This window comes from Emys orbicularis, chromosome 1 (assembly GCF_028017835.1).
Source record: "Emys orbicularis isolate rEmyOrb1 chromosome 1, rEmyOrb1.hap1, whole genome shotgun sequence".
In the NCBI taxonomy this organism is placed as follows: Eukaryota; Metazoa; Chordata; order Testudines; family Emydidae; genus Emys; species Emys orbicularis.
In genome coordinates, this window is record NC_088683.1 from 358,553,990 (window position 1) to 358,574,815 (window position 20,826).

Below are 20,826 nucleotides of genomic sequence, written 5' to 3' on the forward strand. Positions count from 1 at the left end.
CTTACTCCACCAGCGAAGGTGGGAGTAAGAGCCATCGACGGGAAGCCGCAGAGGTCGATTTTGCCGCCGTCCTCACAGCGGGGTAAGTCGGCTGCGATACGTCGAATTCAGCTACGCTATTCGCGTAGCTGAATTTGCGTATCTTAAATCGACCCCCCCCTGTAGTGTAGATGTAGCCTAAGCATGTCCCACATCTTCAGCACTGCCCGCTAGGGATTTCTTCCCAAGTCCCAGCCCATTCTACTTGGTGGTGTGATATTGTCCCAGTGGTGGGAGCCCCAGAACTCGGGACATTCAAAGCCAGACTGGACAAAAGCAGTGGAAAACAATCCTGCCCAGGCCTGAGTGACGCCCTGTGTGTGTGTGTGTGTGTCTGCCCCACGTTCATCCTAGTGGCATGGTGGCCTGCCTGGGCTTTCCCACCGCTAGTGGCAGCGAGTGATCCTATGTCTCAACACACAGAGCTCACTGCCCTGGCTTAGGCTGCAGCGGTGCCTTTCTGTTCAGCGGGTCACCCTGGGATCACGGCTGTTCTAACCTCCCCAAAGCCTTATGCAAGGGAACAAACCCTGGGCGTAGCAAGTGTCTGTTTCTTTCCTGTGATCGCCTCCTAAGCCGAGCGAGGCCACCAGCCCATCCTCTCTGCTAATAAGCTGAAGCGCGACTAAAAATAGACAGCACTGCACAGGCTGCGTGGAAGGGTCCCCGGCGGAGGCTGCCCGGCCGCTTCTGCTGGCCATGCCCACCTCAGCCCTGCACAGGAGGCTTTGATACAAGCCTGTTCCTCTGCAAGCCACCCAGTCAGAGCTTGCAGAGGGGCCAAAGCAAGCAAGCCCCGCTGCAGGCTGTCTGAGCAGGGGCACCTGCCGCCCCTTCTGCCAGACCTGCTCCGGGCACATCCAGCCTGCAAAACAACCAGCCTGTCGGAATTAACGAGAGCGGCCCCTTTGCATCCTGGGGGCTGTAGTTCCGGCCTGGCTTACCCTGCCCAGGCAGGCAGCCGGCTGCAAAATACAACTCCCAGCGTGCTGTGCGAGCCGAGCTCCAGCGGGGAGGGTGGCTGTGTGCGCGTTCCTGGCGCGCGGGGGGCACCCGGCTGGCCCACGCGTCACAGAGGCAGGGGTTCTAGCAGCGGCGCGTGGCAGGGTCCTGCATGTTCCCAGGTAAAGGATGCGCAGAGCTGGGTGCTGTGGGGTCAGGGCGTGTGCACCACGCTGCTGTGCTGGCTGTAAGTTTGCCCGGCTGGCATGGGATTTGTTTGGCAACAGCAGGTGGGGGCGAGGGGTTAGCAGGCGGACTGACTGTGCACAAGTATCAGAGGGGTAGCCGTGTTAGTCTGAATCTGTAAAAAGCAACAGAGGGTCCTGTGGCACCTTTAAGACTAACCGAAGTATTGGAGCATAAGCTTTCGTGGGTGAATGCCCACTTCATCAGACGCAAGTGCACAGGAGTTTCCGATGCCCGTGAATTTCCACGGGTGGCAGCTGCTCGCTGTCAACATGAGTGGTCCAGTTAAATTTGCAAATAAGAGGGATGCCTGAGCTGTTTCCACCCGAGGACAGTTAACAGGTGATGTGTCTCGAGGCAACACCCAGGCGCTGTCCAGGAGTATGGTTTAAAGAGTTGTGTGGCTGTATTGTATGGCTGTGTGAGGATACCCTCATGCACAGGTGTGAGTATAGGTGTATAATACAACTAGTGGGTAGTTTATGAATACTGTGTATTTGTCCATAAACACTGAAATAGGTGACATTACTCACTTTGTGTGTTCATAGATTGGCTCACATTGTATGTAATATACATACTGATGTAAATTAGTAAAATTTCTTATTTACCCCCCCAAAAAGACTGAAAATGTATTGTGCCTTGCTACTCTTGATTTAAAAAAAAGTGGGTGTATTCCTATCTGTTACCCCCACTGTTTGGCTGTTGCATTTGTCACGGTAGTTAAGCACTGGAACAAATTGCCTAAGGAGGTTGTGGCATCTCTGTCATTGGAGGTTTTTAAGAACAGGTTAGACAAACACCTGTCAGGAATGGGTTAGTTAGTTATTACATAATCCTGCCATGAGTGCAAGGGACTGGATTAGATGACCTCTCAAGGACCCCTTCCAGTCCTATACTTCTATGATTTGTATGCACTAATGGGCTTTTTAAACTCTAGTAAGAACCAATTTTCATCCATTTGCAACACTTGTTTGCTTTTTGCCAATCCGTCACTGTGGAAAGTTACCAAAGCCTTTGGAAGTTATTGCCTGTGTTTGCAGGTATGTTCTGGATTTCTCCACTTACATATACATGAGAGCTGCTAATCCCTAAATCCCAACATGATTAATGGTGTAAAGAAAGGTAGCTGGAGTTTTTTTCCCTCCTCAATTCATATCACACAGATAATTAAATACTGCATCTATTTGACCCAGATTAGCTCTTAAATTTAGAACCCAAAATACTTTCTTTTAAAAGTTGCTAGGAGAAGCCTGCATGTGGGAAACCCAGTAGTTAAGGCGAGTAGCTTTGGGGAAAGCTGCAGTGTTTATTTGGATGGTGATGACAGACCCCAATGTGGTTGTTTATTTTAACTCCGTGCCTTTGATGTTCCTGCCTTCATAGGTTTGGAAAGGCCTTTTAAAGCAATGGCGCTGATGAAGAGCGGCTGGCTTTGGAGACAGAGTAAGTTCAGTCTGTAATTTAGCTGTGTCATGCCAAAAGATCTCTCTTTATTTGGGAAGGGAGGGGTGCACTGGGCTGGTTTCTCCTGGCTGTGTTCTCGTTGTTGGGGGTATTGGGGGGGACGCATTTTTTCTTCACATGCTTTGGGTAGCTGGATGATGTGCTTATTACATGCACAGCCTGGGTCCCGAGTGCTTAAACATTTCATATTAACCCACTGGCTGCAGAACAGTGTTTTTGCCTCGAGGACTGGGCTCTAAAGTGTGTAAGAACCTAATAGCAGACAATCCTGTCTCTGACGATGGAGATCTACTCAAGTATATGCTCTAGTTCAATAACAAGTTACTGGGCTCAGTGTAAGAATTACTGAGTGTAACTGGTCTGTGTTATGCAAGAGTCAGGCTAGATGGCTCCCTCTGGCCTTACAAATCTAGGCTGTCTTTCTGTTTGAGAAAACCCAGGACATGTGACTTCCAGTACTGCACTATGCTTCCTGAATAGCAGTGCCCTGGTAATGACATGAAGGCTATACCTAGCATGCCATTCTGCTCCTGTCACACCAATTCTAGTTGCTCTGGGCCTGGGAATTATTGCAACAGCACAAGGCTGTCACAAGCACAAGCTATTGGCTTTGTTGACATTACTTTCATGGTAACAATCTATGGGCCAGATTTTGTCCCCTTATTATAATATATGGGGATATACCTAGCTCATAGAGCTGGACGGGACCCCGAAAGGTCATCGAGTCCAGCCCCCTGCCTTCACTAGCAGGGCCAAGTACTGATTTTGTCCCAGATCCCCAAGTGGTCCCTTCAAGGATTGAACTCACAACTCTGGGTTTAGCAGGCCAATGCCCAAACCACTGAGCTATCCCTTGGTGAGGAATTCTTCACCCAAGTAAGTCAGTGAGACTACTCTGGCAAGTAATTCATCACCCAGGTGAGTCAAGGGTTAACAGTCTGGCCCCAGAGTAGGCTTTTCTATCCCTCCCAGCAGCGTGGTAGCTGAGAGCTGAGTATGTGACCAATTTGCTGCGATTGCCCATTTGGGGCCGGCTTTATTTTTAAAGCTCTCACTGGAGGCCCTAATTAAAACATTTTTGGCCTTCTCTGTTTGAACTCTATTGGGCCGGATTCTCCACTGCTTTACGCTTTGTGCAGTCGCTCACCACTGGGTGTGGAACACAGCCATTCTCATCTGGCGTCCCCTTCCATTCACTTTTCCCAGGTGTCAACCACTATGTAAGGGGCAAGGCAGAGGAGAATCAGACCCCGAGTGCCCCCAATTACTCTAGGGGCTTTACATGGAGAAACAATGATGAACAGGGCCGTGCCCCAAAGAGCTTGCAGTAAATCAGACATGAGGAAGAAAGACAAAAGGGCTCAGTAGTGAACCTGACTATATACAGAAGGTATAAGGAGCCTGCTTACTCCCTGTGCAAGCTGTCTACTCTACAGCACCGGGCCCTACATAGGGGCCAGAGCAACACAGCTGCTCCCCTCCTTCTCAGATGGGCAGGAAGTGGAAAGCCAAAGCTCCACCCCCCCCCATGATGCCATGCCAGCAGAGCTGAGCCCAGGGGTGAAAGTAACTTAAAGGACTTACCGGTACTCCAGAGTCCTTAGGAGGGGGCGGGGCCTCAACTGGAAGAGGAGGGGCCTTTAAATCCCCAGGTGCTTTAAATCAGGATTTAAACGTCCCGGGGCTGGGGTTGTGGTAGCAGCAGCTGGGAGCCCCGAGCCCTTTAAATCACCCCCAGAGCTACCAGCTACAGAGGCGGCTGGGAGCCCCGGGGGTGATTTAAAGGGCCCGGGGCTCCAGCTGCCGCTACAGCTTTAAAGGGACGGGGCTCTGTTGCAGTAGCGGCATCTGGGAGCCCCTGGCCCTTTAAATCACCGCCAGAGCCCCGCCGCCGCTACCGGTCCCCAGGGCTCCAGCAGCGGGGCTCGGGTGGTGATTTAAAGGGCCCTGGAGGATAGCAGCAGTGGGAGCCCTGGGCCCTTTAAATCACCACCTGAGCCGCACTGCTGGAGCCCCGGGGTAGCAGCGGCAGCCAGGGGCTCGGGCGGTGATTTAAAGGGCCCCGGAGGATAGCAGCAGTGGGAGCCCTGGGCCCTTTAAATCACCACCTGAGCCGCACTGCTGGAGCCCCGGGGTAGCAGCAGCAGCCAGGGGCTCGGGCGGTGATTTAAAGGGCCCAGGGCTCCGGCTGCCCCTACCGCCCCGGGCCCTTTAAATCGTCCCCAGAGCCCTGCTGCCGGAGCCCTGGGGTAGCGGCGGCGGGGCTCCGGCTGCAAGTTAAAGGGCCTGGGGCGGTAGCGGCAGCCGAGCCCTTGGCCCTTTAAATCACCGCTGGAGACCTGCCGCCGCTACCCTAGGGCTCCGGCAGTCTCCGGGGACGATTTAAAGGGCCTGGGGTGGTAGCGGCTACCGGAGCCCCGGACCCTTTAAATCATCCCCGGAGCCCTGCTGCCGGAGCCCTGGGAAGGCGGCAGCGGCGGGTCTCCAGCGGCTATTTTAAGGTCTGGGGCAGTAGCGGCTGCTGCAGCCCCGGACCCTTTAAATAGCCGCTGGAGCCCCGCCACCGCTACCCCAGGGCTCCGGGGACGATTTAAAGGGCCTGGGGCGGTAGCTGCAGCAGGCGCCCTGGGCCCTTTAAATAGCCGCTGGAGCCCCGCCACCGCTACCCCAGGGCTCCGGGGACGATTTAAAGGGCCTGGGGCGGTAGCTGCAGCAGGCGCCCTGGGCCCTTTAAATAGCCGCTGGAGCCCCGCCACCGCTACCCCAGGGCTCCGGGGACGATTTAAAGGGCCTGGGGCGGTAGCTGCAGCAGGCGCCCTGGGCCCTTTAAATAGCCGCTGGAGCCCCGCCACCGCTACCCCAGGGCTCCGGGGACGATTTAAAGGGCCTGGGGCGGTAGCTGCAGCAGGCGCCCTGGGCCCTTTAAATAGCCGCTGGAGCCCCGCCGCCGCTTCCCCAGGGCCCAGCAGCGGGGCTCTGGCGGCCATTTAAAGGGCCCGGGGCTCCAGCCGCTGCTGGGAGCTCCAGGCCCTTCAAATTGCCGCCAGGGAAGCCGATCCGCCTCGGTGCGGCGCACTGGCTCTTGCCGGTACGCCGTACTGGGGTGTACCAGCTTACTTTCACCTCTGTCTAAGCCAGAATGAAGGGGGCAGTGAGTTGTGCCATCAAAAGGTCTGGGGCATCTGATTTCGCCCATGTAGCCAGGGGGAAGCAAGGACAGAAATGTGACTTTGCGGGTAAGTCTACACTTGGAGCTGGCCAGGTACTTTCCAGCTCAAGGAGATGTACGTGTGCTAGCTCTGAGCACGCTAGAAATAAAAGCAGAGCTGTGGAGAGTGAGCAGCGGGATGGCCAACCCGATCATAATCCCATCCAAGGTCTGCTGTTCTGCACTTAGGACAGCTAGCCCCTCCCACAGCTTGTGCTGCCATGGCTACGCTGCCATTTTTAGCACGGTAGCTTGATCAGATCTAGCACAGGTATGTCTCCTCGAGCTGGAAATGACACCTCCAGCTCCCGTGTAGACATACCCTGAGAAGCACTATCCCTGCTCTGCTACTGCGACGCTGCCCCTTGCCCCCATAGGGATCAGGCGGGAGACAAATCTAAGATCCCAAGCATGCTTTCGCCATGCAGTACTCCTCCCAGCTGTCTGTATGTTTCTGTTTATCAGACTGGCCTTTGCTTTGGGCTGTTGTTTTCTGCTTTATAGCAAGACGCAGCGGCTCAAGCTGGGTGTCTGGTCTGTGTCTCCAGCAAGACAAGCCTTTCGTATGTCAAAACCTACATGGGGGAGAAGAACACCCCAAACTAAAAGGGCTTTTTAATTTAGCAGCCAACGGCAGAATGAGATCTAGTGGCTGGAAGCTGAAATCAGCAAAGCTCTCCTTGTTTCAGTGAGGCGTGTGTGGCGCTCAGAGGCAGTGAGAGCAAGAGGTTAGATGCTTTGCCCCATCAGCAGCCCTGCAGGAGGAACGTACTATTATCTGGACGGCAGATGTCTGTCTGGATTTTGCCCTCACCCCCTTCCTCCTGGCTATTGCAGGTTCCATTTTGCGACGCTGGAAAAGGAACTGGTTTGTCCTGTGGCTAGACGGTGGCCTTGTATATTACCAGGATGAGACTCAGCGTGACCTGGAGGGCAGGATCCACATCAAATTCAACTGCCGGGACATAAAGACTGGCCGCGAATGCAGAGGTGAGCGAATGCCTCTGGGGGTCCCATTGCACCTCACGTTTTCGACACCCTTGCTTTCGCAGCGTCTAAGATGTTGGGAGAACTGTCCTCTGGGGCTCCCAGTCATGGGTGGCAGGTTTGTAGAAATTTTGGTGGTGCCCAGAACCCGCCCCCCCCAAACTCCGCCCCCCACCTGCCTAAGGCTCTGGGAGGGAGTTTGAGTGAGGGGAGGAGGTCTGGGGTGCAGGCCCTGGGCTGGAGATTAGGGTGCAGGAGAGATGCAGGGTCCAGGCTCTGGGATGGAGTTTGGGTGCAGGCTCTGGGCTGGGAGTGGGGGCGTAGGAGGGGGTGAGGGGTGCAGGCTCTGGGAGGGAGTTTGGGGGTGGGAAGGGGTGCAGAGGGAGGGGGTGCAGGCTCTGGGAGGGAGTTTGGGGGCAGGATAGGGTGTATGGGAAGGGGGAGGGGGTGCACGCTCTGGGAGGAAGTTTGGGGATAGGGGGTGGAGGGGTGAGGGCTGTGGGGCTGAGGATGAGGGGTTCATAATGCAGGAGGGGGCTCAGGGCTGGGGCAGAGGATTAGGGTGCGGGGGGATGAGGGCTCTGGCTGGGGTTGAGGGGTTTGGGGCATTGGAGAGGCTCAGGGCTAGGGCAGAAGGGCAGGGTAAGGGCAGCCTGCCCTGCCATTAGTGGATGGCGGGCACTAGGACCCTGCGGCAGCAGTTGATGCCAGGAGCCGGCAGAGCAGAGTCAGAGTGAGCTGCAGGCTCGGGGGCCGGGGGAGGTGAGCGGGGGCAGCAATTGAGGGCTGCTGGGGGACACTTGGGGGAGGCGCGTGGGGGCGGCAGGCGGGGCCGGGGGAGAGACCCGGCCCCAAACATTGGTGGAGCCAGGCCCCCAGGCCCTGAATATTGCTGGAGCCCGGGCACCACGGGCCCATATAACTCGCCGCCCCTGCTCCCAGTGTCTGGTTTGTGCATGCTGTCTGTCTTTGTAGTGTGCTGCTAGGGTAGGGACCCTGTCTAGTATGGAGCTGAGCATTCTGGTGCTCTTTGGTAAATAATACAGCACTACTGCTTCATTTTCCCATCGATTACACTGCCCTTTACAAAAAGCAGCAAGTATCCTTGTCTTCCACTGTACAAAGGGGGAAACTGAGGCACAGACGTGCAGTGGCACGGTCATGCTGAGTCAGTGGCAGAACCGGGATTAGCACCCAGCTCTGACTTTCAGTGCAATGCTCTGCCCGCTGGACGGTGCTGCCTTTCATGTTCACACTCAGTGTCGTGGCTTTGTTGGACTTGCTTGATTTTAAAGGAGGGATGCTGTAATAAAAATAAACTCGCCGTTTCATGGGTCAGTTCTGGGGTGCCGTCCTTGCTCTTTCGGCTCCCCGTGCCCCTGTCCTAGTTGTGACCTTCCCGACTGCACCATGTGCTCTGGCTACGAGGTGATCCATAGGGATGCTCTGCAGATTTGTTTAGCTGGCAGTGAGTGACTTCTGCTCGCCATGTCTTATATGTGTCGCCTGCTCTCCCACCTCTAGAGGAGCAGAGCTCATTGGGGGCTTCTAAACCAAAGTGTCCTGAACAGGACGGCGGTGTGCTGCCTCCATTATCCAAACACGTTCCCCATCTCTGGAACCTCTGCCTTCTTTTGGGGTTAATCATGCATGAGTTTTCCAATGTGCTGCCCACTCCATGAGGTGGAGGTATTCAATGCGGGCAAGACTGAGTTGTCTGGGCCCCTTCTGGGAAAGGGAGAAAAGCCCCCTAATAATGACCAAAAGATACAACTTCACAGTCCTATGTAGATGTGACTTCAAAAGCACCTCACATGTCAAACTTCCGCCATTTCAGAGATGGCACAGCCCAGGCAAACCCAAGCCAATGTTCTGAACCTCGGTTCCCTGAAATTCATTTTGGTCTTGTTCCCACAATTCACAGAGAAAGCAACGGTCTCTTCTCCAAAACTCCAATTTTCACAGGTCTCCCAAGACAAGACCATTCCATGAGGGCATATAGAGAACACCAATGATTAGGCAGTTGGAGTGACGGCTGACTCGCTTGTTACCTTGGTGACTAAGTGAGATGCTGCTTATTGCTTGAAGTGAGGTGTTGAGCTTGTGAATGACCTGTTCCTTCTGTTGTTGATGTGGACTTATTTGGAACCTGAACTCTTGATTATAATAGACGCTACATGAATCAGAGAATGTGTCTGAATATATGTCTGAGTACTACATAATGAATACACAAGCCCAGGGCAGTGGAATATACTTTACACAAGATGTGAGCCTGTTTTTCTTTTGGGTGAAGAGGGAGATTCTCTCTCTTCCTTGGTTTGCATTTTGTTGTTGTTCTGGTGACTCAATACATGGTACTGTGTTGAGTCAGCAAGTTGCATTATCCCTCAGGCAGTTGGAACAAAGGAAATTCCTATGGCACAAAGCTCCTTTCTTGTGCTTCTAATCGCAATAACAACATGGCATTTCTATAGAGCCCTCTCTCTGAGGATCTCAAAGTGCTTGATTATGGAGAGGCAAGAGCTTTTCTTTCCTTTCCATAGGTCAGGTTGTTGGTAGATTCCATTTTAAAGCCCAGTTTTAGATCTCGTATCACTTTTCGGCTTGGCAAATCAGTTTGGCCTGAAAATTGCCAGATTTAGTCTGAGGTTTCTGCCAAGTTTGATGGAAAATATATCAAACCAGGTATGGATAACAGGTCCCCAAAAAGTGGAAATTTTTACTCCTCCCCCTCTCCCCCAATTTCTCATCACCTTGCTCATAATGGTTTGCTATTGCCCTTCCAAATTCCACAATCAGTTCTGGCCATTAACTGATAGATTTACAAAATTCCAAAAATACACATCATCTACAGATCCACCAATATTATCCTAAATGAGTGTTATACACTTTTCCCAACAAACTACAAACAGAGCAAGAAATGGCAGGAATAAACGGTTTATCCAAAAACTGCTGGTTGCTAAAGTATTAACCGATATTGTCCAATTAACAATAATCCTTTATTTAAAATTTGATTTTGGAGTGTTAAAGATAGCAAAAATAATGTAAAAAAAGACCCCTCAAACAACCTAAAACAAAATTTCCCAACGTTCCACAGGTCAGAGTTAAGGTTATTGTGTTGTGATTAAATGCTTTTAAAAAAATGTGTTTGTTTATATTATATGGGGCAGTGTAGGATTAGAGATGTCTCCTTAATTGTTCAGTTCCTTGTTTTTTAAGTGCTTGGGTTATTCAAACTACTTGTTTTTGGTCATGCCAAGTCATCAGTGGGAGACGATGTATTCCTGCGTGACATTTGTTCACAGCCTTGCTCCTCGGAGGTTGGACTATATGGCCACGAGAGAACACAGGTGATGCTGTAAGTCTGACATTGTCATTGGATACAACTGACAGTCACAATTGGTGATGTTTGTCTTCCTCTGGGCTCATGGCTGTACCTGCCAGGGCTCATGGTATTCTCAAGGAGCCCTGGAGCTAAGACGGCTGCCACTTCTTATCTGTGCAGTTTTGTCCCCGGCCGCACCTACATTCCATACATCATAAACCTGAGGAGAAGGGGCCCAACAAACTAACCTTCTGCAAGTCTTTCCTTTGTGCTGCTGTTTGCCTGAACCACACTCTATCTCTATACTTTATCTGGGATTGTTGCTGGCTTCTTTGCCATTCATCCTCCAGTGGCTAGAGCAGGGGACTGGGCCTCAGCATCCCTGGAGCCCAATTAGTCCATCACTTGCTTGCGTTCAACTCCCGTTGTGGGCATGCAACTAGCAGGAAGACCAATGAATTAAGAAGCACATTTCCTAAGGAATGCTGCTGTGTGGTCAGCGATCACGTGGGCCAACAGCTTCAGTGGTGTGATAAGATTGCCAGTAACAGACACAGGCTGAACATCCAGCCAGATCGTTTTAAGGACCCAGCAAGAGATCAATCCGGGTGGTGCTTGCTCAGCAAGGAGGCCACGTCCCTTTGGAATTTGCCTTGATGACGATGAACTAGGAGGATGGCTAGGTGTCTGGGTTTTAGTCATGGCTCTGCCACAGGCTTCCTACGTGACCTTGGGCAAGTCACTTTCTCTCTGTGCCTCGGTTCCCCATCTGTAACAACATGATGATGATGATGTTGTCTCTGCCCCACACAGGGGTGGTGAGATTTAATTCATTGATGTATGCAAGTTTGCTTTGAGAGCCTGAAATGAAAGACGCTACAGAAAGGCAAACTGTGTCCTGGGGTCGCTTCTTTCAAAACAGTGCTGTATTTCAAGGGGTCTGTAACTGTAAATAGTGTAACATCAGACTCCCTTAGGAATGGCTCAGGGAACTGGTGTAATGTAGGGTATGATAGAAAGCCTTGCAACTCTCGTTTCCTGGTTCAAACCTGTCCCAGGCTGTTAGTGAGTGAAAGCTTTTTGCTAGCCAGTGTAAACTGGAGCTGATGCGCTTAGTGGGGCAGGTATCCACATCACAGGGCTGCTTTGCTCTTCCTTTAGCAAGGAAGGAGTGGATAGGCTATGGAACCACTCCCTCATTCAAGAGATTATCTCTGGTATGACAGTGGCACCCAAACTGGGCTGGGTCTCTACCCGTTCCCAGCTCTCGCCTGTTCCCTGGTATAACCTGTTGTAGCGGGGGAAGTATGGTGGCCTTGTGGTTAAGGCGCTGGACTGGGAATTCTGGCGATTAGGGTTCTGTTCCCAGCCTAGACTTCTCTGGCAAGTCACTTAGCCCATGCCTCAGTTGTCGCTGGGCTCTCCAGCTCAAGGAGAAGGCATGTGCAGGGACTGTTGGAAGGCAGCTGCGTGTAACTAGAGGACTCACTCTCCAGGGCTGGCAGCCAGCCCCAAAGCTGACTTAACCCTAGGGCAGAGTATCAGTAAAGGAGCAAACGAGGGTCAATGTCTCCAGCAGAGTGTGACAGACCTTGCTGGCTGCTTGTTGCAAGCTTCCTCCTGCAGCAGTGCCCTGCCCTGCCATTGCCAGACCATCTGACTTCGCATTAACGCTCTTCCTCACTCTTTTTGTTTGCCCTTTGCCTTCCGAGGAGGAGGTCACATGGCCGAGCGGCTTCCATCCCTCCTGGGCTGGGGTGGGCTCGTCTGCAGCAGTCAGGAGTCCCAGCAGGTTTAGCCTGCTGGGTAGTAGGTTGCAGCCGACCTCATGGGGAAGTGCAGCTCCACGTGAATATGCATGGGGAACTCTCTCCTCTTGGGTTAGTCCACTCCGAGTAGTCACCTCCAGACTGGAGATGATGCTCTGAGACCAGCACTCCCAGCGCTCTGCGCCTGACCACCAGCACAAGGGGCTGCTCCTCCCTCAGCAGCGGAACGCCTCCTCGCAGTGCTGCTGTTATCCTTTGTTCTGGGGAGCGGCCGCTGTCACTTGGAGCTTCCCAGCCTGCCTGCTCACTCCCAGCATAGCTGTGCTACCGGGGCTCTGGAATCAGGGTTGGAGAGCAGCATGCATACGCAGAGGATGCCTCTGTCTGTGTTGTTTCCCTAGTTGGCAGGTCTCCCCGGTTCCCAGGGCCTCTCTGGAGGACAAGGGGAGGCGAAGGGAAGCTCCCCTAGTGGCCGTGCCTTGTGAAGCCAGGTAATGTTCACTCCAATCCTGAGGGAGGGGCCCCTTAGGCAGAACTGCCAGGAAGGTGGTTCTCAACCTGCGGCCCGTGGGCCTCTTGCGGCCCAATCAGCACACACAGCTCCAGCCCATGTGACATCCTCAGGGCCATACAGGTAGTATTGGATGTGGCCCACAATGGTAAATAGGTTGAGAACCACTGACCCGGGGAGCTGGGAGAGCTCAGGCCTAGCTCTGAAGTTCAGGCCCATCCTGCATCTGGGAGCGCTGCAGCGGTTCTGGTCCCGCGCCATCTGGGCAGTACCTGAGCCCATGGAAACACATGCTGGGACATGCTAAGGTGCCAGCTTGACAGCCCCGAAGACAGCAGCCCGAGCTTCCCCCATGTGCCCCCTGCTGATCTGGCTCAGCCCTGATCGGACAGCCCTTGGCTTCTCTCTGCTGGAGAGGACAGAAGTTGTGTGAGTGGCTCATGCTATGGTCTGTCCTGCCCACCAGATGCTGGACTAAGACCGCCAGCCTCGTTTCCCCAGAGGGCTCTTCGGCAGCCTGTGAGGGAGAATGAATTGCGTCTCCCATGTTGTTTGCTGGGAGGCAGCGTGGCCAGGAAACTGAGCTGGGACTTAGGAGAGCTGGGTTCTAGTCCCAGCTCTGCCACTCACCTGCTTAGTGACCTTGGGCAAGTCACTTTCCCGCTCTGTGCCTCAGTTTCCCCATCTGTAAAATGAGGATTATGATACTGACCCTGCTGTATAAAGTGTTTTGAGATCAATGAGTGAAAGTCATTATTATTATTGTTTATTACTTATTATTTATTATTATTAATGAGTGGGATGGGAAGGGCTAGCTGACTGGCTCTGTCCAGAAGGGCTGGGTTTCTTTCTGGGTTAGGTGTCCATCCTGTCATATTAGCCTAACTACTAGGGTCTGCCATTGTGATGCCATTACTGGCAGGCTCTCTTAGATTGCTCACCCATGGCTAGATATTTCCTGCTGCATCACTGGCTCCACCATCACCATGCATGAGATGGCAGGGCTGCCTTGGGGGGAGATGATGGCAGGGCTGGATGAAGGCGTAGGGGCCCTGTATGGACATGCCTAGGCCCCAGGCTCCTGACCTCCCAGGATGACGTGGTTAGAATCTCCGGGCACCTTTAAAATGAGAGTGGTTTTGTTTGTAGCTCCCATGGTTGCAAAGAAAACATTGAAAACAAGACCTGTGTGTAAGTGATCAGGTGACATCTGCCTGAGTCTGTAGAGAGCCTCAGTCAATAGATCTGAGAGGGGCAAATTGCCTCAGTCATCCCTGTGACGTGTTATCTCTGAAGCCTCCTGCTCTAGCAGCCCCTGCCCCCCAATATCTGCCCGGCAGAGGCATGGGGGTGGGGCTTGCTGCCAGTCCCATGGTGGCTCTGCTGGTCTGGTGTCAAGTAAGGTTAGGATTTTGTCACGGTTATTTTTAGTAAAAATCACGCAAAGGTCACGGGCAATAGACAAAAATTCATGGGAGCCCTGACCCGTCCGTGACTTTTACTAAAAATAATGGGGCGGGGGAGGGAGGGGGAAGAATGAGACCGGGATCTCCATGGGGGGGACTGACAGCCCCAGCCCCACTGCCACGGGGGGTACAGCCCGGGCCCCAGGCCCTGCCAAAGCCATGGGGAGGGGGCGCACAGGCCTGGCTCCACCGCTGACAGCCGAAGCCAAAGTCATGGAGGTCCGGTAATGTCGCGGAATCCCTGACTTCCCTCATCTCCGTAACTAAATCGTACCCTCAGATATCAGCAAGGGCCCCACGTGCCCAGAGGGGGGGGGTGAGTACTCCCTTCTCCAAGACAGACCCATGCCCACCTGAATAAAGGGAGGGGTGAGGCTTGCCCACAGTGGAGTGGCAATGAACCCCTGAGCACATGGCTCTTGTGTGACACCCCAAGGTCAGTAAGGTTATAGTTCAGGGGGGCGTAGCGATGTCGTGGGCATGTGGCTCGGGGAGGCCCTTACGTGGGGCTGGGACTAGGGACTTGGAGTGCCCGGATCCTGAGGGGAAGGAGGTGGTGTGTGTGTGCGTGTGTGCGAGCATGCATGCGTGCGCACACGTTTCAGGTTGCTAGCTCCACCCCTGCCCTGACTCCTCTGACGTGCTGATGCTTTGCCTTCCAGACGTGCAGCCCCCGGAAGGGAAAAGCCGAGATTGCCTGATGACGATTGTGCTGCGAGATGGCTCCAAAGTGACCCTGTGTGCAGAGAGTGAGGACGACGCGGTGTAAGTAACTCCCGGGCGTGCCGCACGGTAGGATGGCGAGGATGCCCCCGTTTTATACCAGGCCTTTCTCTGCTGTGCTTTAACGCTTGTTCGTGGCCAATGACCAGAAACCTGCTAGAGGCATAAACGTCACTGGACTGTTGCAAGAGACACCCCCTCCTGGGAGACACAGTGTGTTTCTATTCGGGGCCTGGGGGACAAGATCAGGCGGTTTTCATGGAGCCTGCTCCTGTACAACACAAACATGGTGAAAAGAGCATGCTCCAGCAGAGGGTTGGCAACATTGCTAAGGGACTGTTTGCTAAGCACCCCCTGCCCTCCACCCCAGTAGTATTTTTTTACTATTATTCTCATCATCATTATTATTAATAATACTAAGCAGTACTCGCCTACATTCACCAGGGGTATTTCTTGCTGCTTTTTGCAGCATTCAGCAACTCCCGAGCTTGTACAGAGATGAAAAAATAACGTCCCTTGTACTAATGGACAGTTGGCAACCCTACGAGTCCAGCATGACAGACAGAATCTGGTTTGACGTGGAGGAGAAGTGGAGTTAATTGGGGAGAGGAGAATGTAGCCAGCCAGCAGCCAGCCTCTTGGAACCCCTCCCCTCCCCAGCAATTCCCACAGGTACCTCCCAGCCCCACACCCGGAGCTGCACAGTCATAGGTATCTGCATGGCTCTCTTCCTAGGACTCCTGCCTCAGGGCCATGTAGTCCTGGTCCCACAATAGGGCAGTTCTGGGTAATTGACAGCCCTGTGGAGTGGAGGCCTCAGTCCAGACCAGTGGTTCCCAAACTGGAGGGTTCGCGAAAGGTTACAGGGGGTTCTCGGGGGGAAAATTCCCTAATGGCGGACAGAACTGTCCCTAGGGACCCGGGCAGCACGGGGCCAGCAGCCTGGAGCCCCTGGACTTCCAAGAGCTAAGCAGTTCAAAGCAAGCATATCTATCACACTGAGGAGATTTAAACTTCAAGACTCCTTATAAGAAATGGAAAGGGAGGTGGATATTTTTTGCTGTTTTTAAAATTAAATAGGCAGCTAGTATTGTTTTTTAAATTATTATGAAGAACAAGTTTAAGCTTTCTTGTAACGTCCGTTGTCTGCCTGGACTGCCCGAGACCTGAATGCTTGTGTACGAGGAACTCTTTGAGTTGGCTTCTTAAATACCTTCATGCTGTTTCACATCTGATACTCTTGGATGAAACATAGGAGCCTTGTGTTATAACAGGCTTATTCAAAGAGATACAAGCTACGAAAGTGAGATCTTGCAAGAGTGTTACAGTTTTCATAATGTAATAAAAATAGTGTAATGATAAATAATAATAAATAGTGTGTAATAAGCATGTCATAAAAACAAATTTTATATTTCCAAGGTCACTGCTTTTATAATTTATTCTCAGGTAAAGGAGAAAATCCCTGGAAATATTCATTTTTAGAAGGGGGTTCACGAGACTTGACATTTTAGTGAAAGGGGTTCACAAGTTGTTAAAGTTTGGGAACCACTGGTCCAGACTGAAGGCATCGATTAGGAGCTGCAGAAGGTCCCTAAAAGTGCCCGAAATGTGGACCCGCCTCCTGTGCTGCCCTTTTCCCCCCAAGACCCTGCCCCCGCTTGCTCCTCTCCACCCCGTCCCCCCCCCCCATCACTCTCCCTTATGGCCGCCATGGCCCCTTGACAATTCCCCTTCTCTCCCCCCCCCCCCCCCCGGTTCCGGTGCTCCTGGCCTCAGTCCAGCACCTTTTACAATAATAATTCAAACTTGCCTCCCCAGAGTGTAAAACCATTCAAGCTAAGGGTGCTTGCTGGCCTTGAATTACAGTGAGGAGTGCACCATTGGATTCATTCTTGGGCCATATCTGTATCAGCCTATCTGGGTTCTTATATTGATGCCCCTCACCAGAGGATCTGAGTGCTTCTCGTGTCACTGATAGTCTACATGAAACACACTGGGGCCAAATTCATCTCTGGTGCAAGCACCCCAATTGACTTCAAATGATTTACACCAGATGTGTCTCTGGCCCGTTGTGTGTGCATTTCCCCCCTCCCTCTTCCCAGGTGAAAAGGGAAGTGATTTACATAACTTTAAAGAGCATAATCAGAAGCTAGACCCCAGAACAGAGACATGCTGTGCTCACATGACCCAACTGCACCACTGGCTACGGTGCTGCCCCAGGGAATGAGCTAACAGGGAATTAAAGATTAGTGAGGCTGTCAAACAGCATTAAAGTCACGGGGACACACGCACACCCAACTAAACTGGGGTCATGCACTGTGACAACTTCCAGCGAGCCGGGTGGCTTCCTGACTGTGAACCCATCAAAGGAATCTTGCTCTTACTTTCTCCCGGCTGTCTAGGGTTAAGGCGGCGTTGAATAAGACCAAATTCTGTTGTGTTTGGGCGGAGGAAGCATTGTCCAGTGGTTATAGTGCTAAACAGGGACTAGGGAGTTTCCTGCTCTACCACAGACTGATATGTGATCCTGGACAAGTCATTGTTCTTCGGTTCCCCGTCTGTACACAAGGGATAATAGCACCGCCCTAGCCCGCAAGGGTGTGGTGAGGATATCTACGTTCCAGGTTGTCAGGGTCTCAAATACTATAGTAATGAGGACCAGATAAGTACCATGGATAGATGTGGTGGCTATTAATTACTTTAACCAATTTAACTAGCCGTAAGGAATTTGATTGATCAGGCTCCCAAGGCAAGAAAAAAACCCAAACTTGGCACTGTACTTATTCACCTACTCCATACAAACAGATCTCCTTTATCGTAGTGTTTTTCACTAATTAGGGACATATTTTTCCCTCTAATCCCAGGTGTAACTCAAAGTGAGCGCAGATCCCAGTGCGGGAGCCCTAAGAACCAATCCAGATTCTGGTGGTGGAATAGTGAACTGTCCTGTAGTTATGTCTGCATGCAGTCTAGGGGTCAGTACTGTATCTAATTCCACTATGTAGCATGTCTGCAGATCTACGGAGATGCCCTGTGATACACAGCTGAGATTAGACTTTGTTCTTAAAATGAAGCTATAGGGTCAGAGAAGTGGTTAAGTAAAAGTGGCACCTTCCACAGCTCTGCTTCCTGTCTGCCTTTAACTTTTATCTGCTGGTGTCATTGGCATACACCAGTCTTCGCTCCTTTTAGCCCTGCAGAGGGATGCAGCTATGGGAGAGCGAACTGTGGTCTGTTTTGCCTCTCTTGTGTCAGCCTGGTTCCAGCTGCAGAATATTAATTGCAGGTGATGATGTTTGAGGCATAAAGAACCCAGCTGAGTTTTCAGCTCTGAGCAGAGTTTGTGAGACTGTCAGATAAAAAGGCCTGGGTTGGAAACTGATGCCATTTAGATTGGCAGTCACCAATGGATAATGAATATGGAAATTCCATAATGTCACTTTAAAGGAGAAGGGGGGCCAAACTGAAACCTCTCCGATCCCAACAGCCACCTCCATGGCTAACTAACCAGAACGGTCTCGATCTTAGGAAATTCCCAGGGGCACAGGTTCTCCTCCCAGTTCCTGGTTCATTTCAGGGGCATGTGAAAGGTTCCTGGCCCCTTTATGAAAGGAAGGGCCTAGTCTAGGGGTTCTCGTGAGAAATTTGTTGGTGGTCTCAGAGTGCGGCCACCAACTCTTGCTGGTGGCCCCTCTGACAATTTTTCCTAAAATAATTAACTTTGGGAAAAACAAATAAATATGCACATCAAAATCATTGCAATTTATTTATTGCTAGCTAGTAAGTCTGCTGCTGTGAAAAGTGATATTTGTATGTTTAATATTTTTCACAGCCTCCCAGCTAGCTAGTAAGTCTGCTGCTGTGAAAAGTGATATTAACAAACGTTCAAGTATCACTTTTCACAGCAGACTTACTCAGCCTCGGCAAGCCTGGGGACAAATTAAGCCCTGGAAGGGGAGGTGGATGGATAGGCAGCAGGGATGAGGGGCGGGGGAGGCGGCGGGGAGCCAGAGCCTGAAGTCTGGGGGATGGGGCCCCAGGAGGAGCTTGAAGCCCCGGGGCCATACCCCGAAGCCTGAAGCCCCATGGCCAGAGCCTGCCACTCCAGGGCTGAAGCCCAAGCCCCATCACCCCCGGGAAGGGGGTGTGATGGGTTGGATCACAGAAACCCCCTTGGGAACTGCCACCTGATGTGCAAAGACTACCTCTGTTCCTGTTTTCCCTGCCAGCTCAGGACTCCAGCACCCTGTCTTGCTGAGCCAGACACTCCCGTCTGCTCCAACACAGACCCAGGGTCTGAATCACTTGTCCCAGAGCTGCAAGTTTACCCGAAAACTGCTCACAGAAGTGTGCTTGTCTTTAGCACTCAGATGCCCAACTCCCAATGGGGTCTAAACCCAGATAAATCCGTTTTACCCTGCATAAAGCTTATGCAGAGTAAACTCATAAATTGTTCGCCCTCTATAACACTGATAGAGAGATATGCACAGTTGTTTGCTCCCCCAGGTATTAATACATACTCTGAGTAAATTACTAAATAAAAAGTGATTTTATTAAATACAGAAAATAGGATTTAAGTGGTTCCAAGTGGTAACAGGCAGAACAAAGTAAGTCACCAAGCAAAATAAAATAAAATGCGCAAATCTATGTCTAATCAAACTGAATACAGATAATCTCACCCTCAGAGATGCTTCAGTAAGTTTTTTTCTCAGACTGGACACCTTCCAGGCCTGGGCACAATTCTTTCCCCTGGTACAGCTCTTGTTCCAGCTCAGGTGATAGCTAGGGGATTCTTCATGATGGCTCCTCCCTCCCTTTGTTCTCTTCCACCCCTTTATATATCTTTTGCATAAGGCGGGAACCCTTTGTCCCTCTGGGTTTCCACCCCCCCTCACTGGAAAAGCACCAGGTTAAAGATGGATTCCAGTTCAGGTGACATGATCACATGTCACTGCAAGACTTCATTGCCCACTTGCCAGCACACACATATACAGGAAGACTAACAGGTAAACACAGCCATCTGCAGACAATGGTCCTGGTTAATGGGAGTCATCAAGATTCCAAACCATCATTAATGGCCCACACTTTACATAATTACAATAGGCCCTCAGAGTTATGTTTTATATTTCTAGTTTTAGATACAAGAGTGGTACATTTCTACAAATAGGATGATCACACTCAGTAGATTATGAGCTTTGTAATGATACCTTACAAGAGACCTTTTGCACGAAGCATATCCCAGTTGCATTATATTCACTTATTATCAAATCTTTATAAAACTATCCCAGTTACATTAAAACCATATAGACTGCACAACATCACAGGGAGGAATTCACAGACTGCCTTCTCCTCCAGTGTTGTGTCCCAGGTGTCTCCAGAGGGGGGCAGGGGCAGGGCCGAACTCCTGCTGGCAGCCCCCGCAACCAACATCAAGATGGCACATCCAGGAGCAACAGGGAGAGGGAGGGGTGGCTGCTTAGCCCCCCAATCACTGCCCAGGAGGCTGTGGCCACAAGAAAAGCCCCTGGTGGTCACAGGCGGCCACGGTGGCCGCATTTGAGAATCGCTGGCCTAGTCGCTGTGTTGTTTGCTGAGCTCCCTGACAGCAGAGCAGCGCTGAGAGATTAACCAAGGAAGAGCTTTGCCTTGATGTGGTTTTAAAATTGCTCCAGGCACGTTTTTGCTCACATGTTGTCCCATTTTGTTTACAGCGCCTGGAAGATGGCAGTGCTGGAGGCGAAAAACACCCCGGTGAGCCTTTCCTACTTCCATTTCATAGGGCTCTTCTTACAGGCTGCAAATCATGAGCTGTCTCCTTCCATCTCCTCTCCCCCTCCCCCCTTCCCATAGAGTCAGTCGATGGAGGAGTGTGGTGGGAGGGCTACATGCACAAAGGTATCTCGTCCCAGAGTGTGGGAAGAGGCATGACCATACCTGGAGAACTGCAGGCCGTTTTGGGCACCTCCGTACTAAAGTAGGGTGACCAGACAGCAAGTGTGAAAAATTGAGACAGAGTATGGGGGGTAATAGGATCCTATATAAGAAAAAGACCCAAAAATCGGGACTGTCCCTATAAAATCGGGACATCTGGTCACCCTAGTACTAAAGAGATATGGACCAACTGGATGGTGCTCAGAGAAGAGCAA

At 51.8% G+C, this 20,826-nt stretch overlaps 1 protein-coding gene across 1 annotated transcript in view; it reads left to right on the forward strand.

Annotated features, from left to right (window-relative positions):
* The first annotated feature begins 1,070 nt into the window (after positions 1–1,070).
* The window catches only part of PLEKHB1 (pleckstrin homology domain containing B1), a 43,197-nt gene continuing 23,441 nt past the window's right edge, over positions 1,071–20,826 (forward strand). The window contains exons 1-5 of the mRNA XM_065417628.1: positions 1,071–1,163; positions 2,611–2,670; positions 6,737–6,889; positions 14,620–14,722; positions 20,392–20,431. Of these exons, the coding sequence (XP_065273700.1) occupies positions 1,154–1,163; positions 2,611–2,670; positions 6,737–6,889; positions 14,620–14,722; positions 20,392–20,431 (366 nt within the window). The 5' untranslated portion in view covers positions 1,071–1,153. The remainder of the gene's footprint in view (positions 1,164–2,610; positions 2,671–6,736; positions 6,890–14,619; positions 14,723–20,391; positions 20,432–20,826) is intronic.